The sequence below is a fragment of the Ursus americanus genome, chromosome 26 (assembly GCF_024610735.1).
Source record: "Ursus americanus isolate L20-20 chromosome 26, mUrsAme1.1.p, whole genome shotgun sequence".
Taxonomy (NCBI): domain Eukaryota; kingdom Metazoa; phylum Chordata; class Mammalia; order Carnivora; family Ursidae; genus Ursus; species Ursus americanus.
The window spans coordinates 45883689-45890010 of NC_142152.1; the positions used below are offsets into that span (position 1 = coordinate 45883689).

Here is a 6322-nt window from a genome sequence, read left to right on the forward strand (position 1 = left end):
TAAACCCAGGCAATAGGAGGCTCCACATCCTTTCTCCTGCCCTTGGAATGGGTGTTCTCCTTGGTTTGAATGCTTCCAGAAGCTGATCCAAGGTTACAGCCTTGAGATAGTGATGTGGTGCTGAGACCATCTGAATAGTATGTATGATTAAATCCAGCTTAGGCTTCCATATAAAAACTGTAAAGATTTGGTAGCTGGACTTGGTGATGGGTATTGCAGAGGGCACATATTGCACTGGGTGTTATACACAAACAATGACTCATGGAACACTACATCAAACACTAATGATGTACTGTATGGTGACTAATATAACATAATTTAAAAAAAGATTTCGTAGGTGGGTGCAGAAAACTACTCACCATGTGGGTGCCCAACACAAGGCCTGTAAGTAAGTTCCCTTGCTCATTAAAACTCTCACCTACCAACCTGGAGGAACCTGCCCGTCTTTGGTATCTCCTTGCCCTCTGAATACAGGGGTCAGGTTCAGGATATACCAGAGATGCTCCTGAGAAGCTTGTAAAGCAACAGACATCCAGATGGCCAACATGTACATGAAAAAATGCTCAGCATCATTAATCATCAGAGAAATGCAAATAAAAATCACAATGAGATACCACCATCCACCTATCAGGATGGCTAGTATCAGAAAGACAAGAGATGACAAGTGTTGGCAAGGATGTGGATCAAAGGAACCCTCATGCACTGTTGATGGGAATGTAAATTGGGACAGCCACTGTGTAAAACAGTATGGAGGATGCTCAAGAAATTCAAAAGACAACTGTTACATGATCCAGCAATTCCTTTGCTGAGAATGTATCTAAAGGAAATAGAAACAGGATATCAAAGAGGTGTCTGTTACCCCATGTTCATTGCAACATTACTCACTATAGCTGAAACATGGAAACAACTTAAGCATCTGTCAACAGATGCATGAGTAAAGAAGATGTGAGAAAGGGAAATCAAGACCTTTGAGGCACCACAGATGGATCTTGAGGGCATAATCCTAAGTGAAATAAGTCAGAAGTCAATTACTGTGTGTTATCATTTATAAGTGGAATAAAAAATAAAACCCTGAACTTGTAGAAACAGAGAGTAGAAAGGTGGTTTCCAAGAGTTGGGAGGTGGGGAGATTAGGAAAATATTATGTAAGGGTACAAACTTGCAACTCGTAGATAATTCTTGGAAATCTAATGTAGAGCATAGTAATTATAGTCCATCATACTGTATTGTAATCTTGAAGATCTCTATGAGACTAGGTCTTAGTTATTGCTGCAAAAAGAAATAATAATTACATGATGTGATGGAAGTGTTATATGACCACACAGTGGTGATCACATTGCAATATGTAACTGCAAGAGATCAACACCTCGTACATCTTAAATTTATGCCTACTGCATGCAACGACATCTGAAAAAAATAACGTTTTTAAAAGAATGTATTTAGGAAAGAGATAACAAAACAAACTGAAGCCAGCTTTCTGTAGTCTGGGGTCAGCTTAGGTCATCTTTGGACTTTATGACTTCCTGGGGAGAAACAGCTCAGGTGACATCCTGAGCCACTGGAAGGCTGTGCCCTGTGCATAAGAGAAAACCATTAACAGAGCTACTCACACACATCAGTCCCTGATGGAACATTGAGACCTGCCTGTACTCTGCCTCTGGGGGAGTCTGTGAGGAGTCTGTGGGGCCATTCCTTCCTGGAGGAAATTCATATGACCCAGAAGCTTCACATTTACTTGTACAGCATCTCTGGACTGTCACCATAAGCCATTAGCTATGTCAGGAGACATAATGGGATGATCAAAAATCAGAAAAAGAACAGCACAGAAAACAGAGATTCCTATGTGATAGAGACTTGTCACTGAACAGTGCATTTGAAGTTCAGATGAGCCCTAAGGAGAAAGGAGGGGACCTTGACAGAGAGACACTCCCAGCAGGGGATGTCTGCATGGGGATGGCACAGGAGGAAGATGGGCACACGTTGTGAGTAGGTTTGCCATTAGCCATCAACATTTCAAGGACACAGCAGTGAGTGGGTATCTGATTTCCCATTTACCTTTGCCATTGGTATTCACCACTAAAATAATGGAATTATCTAGCATAAAAACAGACCAGAAGACCTCAAATGTAGGCAGAATGTAGGAAAAAGGAAGGAAGCTCAAAGATAAGACATCAAAATATATTTGGTGAAGACAGGGTAGGGTTCAAACAATGTATACAAAACAGCACAAACTATATCTATTCAGGAAAACACTGGGGTGAAATACTGCCATGGGTTAAATGCAGTTTTCTGTGGATGCTGGGAACAGTGCAAGTCCTTAAGCTTCTGGGATTTTTTTGTATTTCAAGTATTCTATGATGTACCGGGGGGGGGGACAATATAATTATAGATGTCAATTTAAAATAAAATTTTGTTATTCATTTATACATTTTATTCTTATTAATTATACACTGCAATCTGGAATAATAGTGCATTGAAAATTATTTAGATACATGTAGACTGGCTTTCCACCCCAGAGTATTGCTCTGAAGAATGGCACCTGTTATTAACCATGATTCACCTACAGTCACTGCTCAGTTCCCTGAAATGCAGACTAAGAGGGAAGGTAGGGATGAACATTCCAAGGGCTTCCTCTGGATGCCAGAGTTATCAGTGGGCACTTCTGCCTACCTTTCTGATTGATTTCATGGAATACAACATCCAGGATCATGGTCTCAGTCTCCTGCATTCAGAAGCTTGCTCTCCACAGTAACATAGTTTGCATTAGGTGGGACAGCATCCCAGTCACTTGCCCCTACTGCCCACAGCCACCCCAGTGTGGGACAGGCAGCATGGATGGAGAGTAGCCCTCCATTTTCCTGACCCCACTTTGGGACTGGAGAAGTAGAAATTACCTGGAGAATGAGGAAAACCTTGGTGTTCAAGAGCACTGTTTTGTAGAAATGTCGTGAGCTTGCTCCTAAAGGAGCCTGTGGCAACTTGCCTTAATTCTGCACCCAGGGACCTCAGCTCAGGACCCAGCTGCTGACTCAGTCACTGTGGACAGTGTCTTGGGCTCAGTTTGGGCCTTACAGGCTGACAAACGTAAGGAGACACAACTACTGTGCACTTTTAAAGATTTATTTCAGAGTGCTGGTCAGTGACCTATCACAGACCTGGTGTGAGAGCCCCGTGATGTGTGCGGGACCCCTGTGTCTCCTGCAGACCCCTGGAAATGGAGATGTCAGCTTTGCCACCTCCTTACTGTAGTTTCACTCATGCTCCTGTGGATTGCTTATTGTTCAGGGGTCTGGACACTGATTTACGGATTGGCATTATTAGCTATCTCTTCCTTATCTGTAACTGTCTTGATTGTTTTTACATTGGTGGCGACGCCAAAGAGGAGTGCAGCTATTAAGGCGTAAATGCGAGCAAAGACCACTCTCAGATATATCACTGATTCATGACTTTGCCTGACTAACCGCATTCTTCTTGGAGGGGGTCCACTGTCTATACTCCCTCCTTTACCTCGCAATTTGCAGGATGGGGGATCCCAGCCTACGTGGCAATGGCAGTTCCTGTTATTGTTGCAAATCCCCCTATGATTGCATTTCTCAGGGAAACAGTTGTAATTTATTTCACTTACAGTAGCATTGCAGGCAGAATTCTCACAGAACTTTCCGGGAGCACAGGGGGTTCCATTTCTCACATGACCAATATCAGTTGTTCCTGTGGAGCGATGTGTGTCTAGTCCCCAACACCAGGTACCTGAGATCTTAGACTGATGGAATCCCACATGTTCTTGCAACCGAGGGAGATGAGTGACATTGGTACATTGCAGCCTTCCACACTTGACATCACGGTCCTCACAACGCATAAATAGTCTGGATACAAACTCTCTTTTACAGTGTCCAAATCGGTGGCCTTTTTTATTAATTTGGTAGCAGACATCTGGACCCTCCACAGTGTTTGCACCAAAGATTTCTTTGCAATGCACAGTCCGGTCAGTGCAGTTTCCATGATAGCAGTAACCCTCTTCAGTGCACGGGGTTCCATCTTGCATGTAGAAATTATCAGGGCATTGAGAGGATCCCCCCTTGCAATACTCTGGAAGGTCACAGATATTTCGAATTGGTCTACAGAGGGTCCCAACAGCAGAGAAGGTGCAATTTGTACAGCACAGTCCTTTATCACAAAGAAATGTACCTTCAAGTTTGCAGTTGTTACTACAGCAGGGGTTTCTGGCACACTGCTTGATGGAGCCACAGTCACACTGCTCCCTACCCTCTACTACAGAGTTTCCACAACGTATGTGTGTCAGACTTGTATTAAAGAATATCACCTCTTCGTTGTATAGGCAATGCTCGTTAACCTTCAGAATGTTTTGTAAGTGCACAAAAGAACAGTTACTAAAGGAATCTGTCAACACAGGGTATCTGTACATGATGCAGCTGGACCTCCTCTGGCAACTGCACTCATTACTATCAAAATACAGACCAATGGACCTCCCACAGTATTGGGACATTATCACAGCTAACAGTAAATAATGTCTGCCCAGATGACCAACCATATGTAGGCATTGAGGAGAGCATAAACCATTGGCCACGGGATCATTTTGATAGTCTTGTGGTCCTTCTTTAACCACAATGAAGGATGAACTAGGGTTTATGATTTGGAACAAGTAGGTCGAATGAAATCTGTAATATTCACCACCTGGCAATCTATAATCGTTCATATTGACTGGATCTCTTACATCAAATATAAGGACTGCAGTAAGATGAAACTTTATATCAAGACCTTTATATATTGAGTCAATTAAACTAACCATATCTATCAGAAACTTTGCACATGTTGTTACATTATTATATAAACGATAAATTGAATTGGAACTTTGAGCAAATCCTTTGATCATGGCTTTATGGGAGGAAAAGATCCTATTACTGATCCTGGGGCCTGGACTGGTAATTTCTTCAGAGAATAGGGTGTCCCTAACATCCTTATGTCCCAGTTTGTAGGTAGGTCCTGTTGCATTGGTGTCTGCCACTATCTGAGAAACAATGTGTTCAAACCTTTGGGAATTGCTGAGGGGTTTGATTTCATAGGCAAGGTCATCCAACTTCATGATACCTTCAAGACCCCCATAGCATGTGTCCACGGTGACCATGGAAAGGGGAATCTCCTCCAGGTAGCCGAGGTAGTAACAGTCTGGAGGGATGAAGGGGTAGTCCATCTGCAAGGCTCCTTGGTCATCCTGAGTCATCATCAGCAGATGTCTGGACCAAAACAGTTTCTTGCGCCGCATGTGGATAACGTGTCTCTTGCCCCCAAAATGCAGACTGTAGGACAGCCAGCCTGGCATCTGAATGCCTTTGCCGTGGTGCAGCTCCTTCCTGGGAATGACCACCTCAGAGGAGATGTAGCGCCATGAGGGACGGCCTTGAGAACCCCGGACAGGAGCCAGTCCTGCCCAGAGTGCAAGCAGCAAGAGGAGCACCCTCATAGTGACCTGGCCCTCTGCCAGCCCCATGCCCCTTCTCAGGGACATCTGTCAGTGAGACTGGGTAAAGGGAGGATCCTCAGGAAGCCAGGTCTGGAGCATCTGACAGGAGACAGGGCTGCCTCAGTCTGCCAGCACCCTACTCCTGGGAGCCACCTGTGGGGATTAGGTCACAGTCACAGGGTGTGGCAGTGGGTGGGTTTGCATGTCTGTTCAGCCGGGGTGGATGTGGGACAGGTGAGTGGGCCATGTGCATGAGTGTTCACATGGACATGGGAAGGAAGTTGGACCCAGAGGCATCCCTAGATTCAACCTGTTCAGTTTTTCCTCCAGATAATTGAATAAGTGATATACAGTTATAGCAAATTAACTCCTTTACCAGTTCCATCTCCCGTGGCACTGCTGAGTCACTTTTAGTGACTATTCCTATTCCTCACTCTGGAGGCCACTCTTTCCTACTTCCTTGGCATGTGGAGGTAGACATTGCAAAATTTACCTTATAGGTGTTGAAAATAATGGCTTTGAAATATTACATGTCTTAGCATGTGACTTATTTTGGTTTGCCATTAACTTGCAAGTCATTTGGTCCTTTGTGTTTTTTATTTCATTTATTTTTTTTTGAAGCTTCCTTTGAGCTTACTGAGTAAAACATTCCCCAGCACTCCATGCGATATTCGGTGAGTTACAAGTTTGTATGTTATTTTTTTCTCACACCAGATGGTGAGACCAGAATGTACTGCTGGCACATGTGAGAGCCAGGGGTTCTTTCCTCTACTCCTCTATTTTGGTTCTTTCCTGGACTTTGGCAACATGTGTGTTCCCTCCTCAGCTGAAGACACAGGGGTG

At 44.0% G+C, this 6322-nt stretch overlaps 1 protein-coding gene across 1 annotated transcript; it reads right to left on the bottom strand.

Moving 5' to 3' along the window:
• Nucleotides 1-3301: 3301 nt before the first annotated feature.
• Nucleotides 3302-5506, bottom strand: LOC123792277 (disintegrin and metalloproteinase domain-containing protein 29-like). Its single transcript, XM_045797454.1, has one exon. The coding sequence runs from the start codon at nt 5504-5506 to the stop codon at nt 3302-3304; it is 2205 nt and encodes a 734-aa protein (XP_045653410.1).
• Between the last annotated feature and the right edge of the window lie 816 nt (nt 5507-6322).

Excerpts from the sequence above, each read along its gene's own strand:
- LOC123792277 (XM_045797454.1), bottom strand. The coding sequence starts at position 5,506 with ATGGGGCTGGCAGAGGGCCAGGTCACTATGAGGGTGCTCCTCTTGCTG.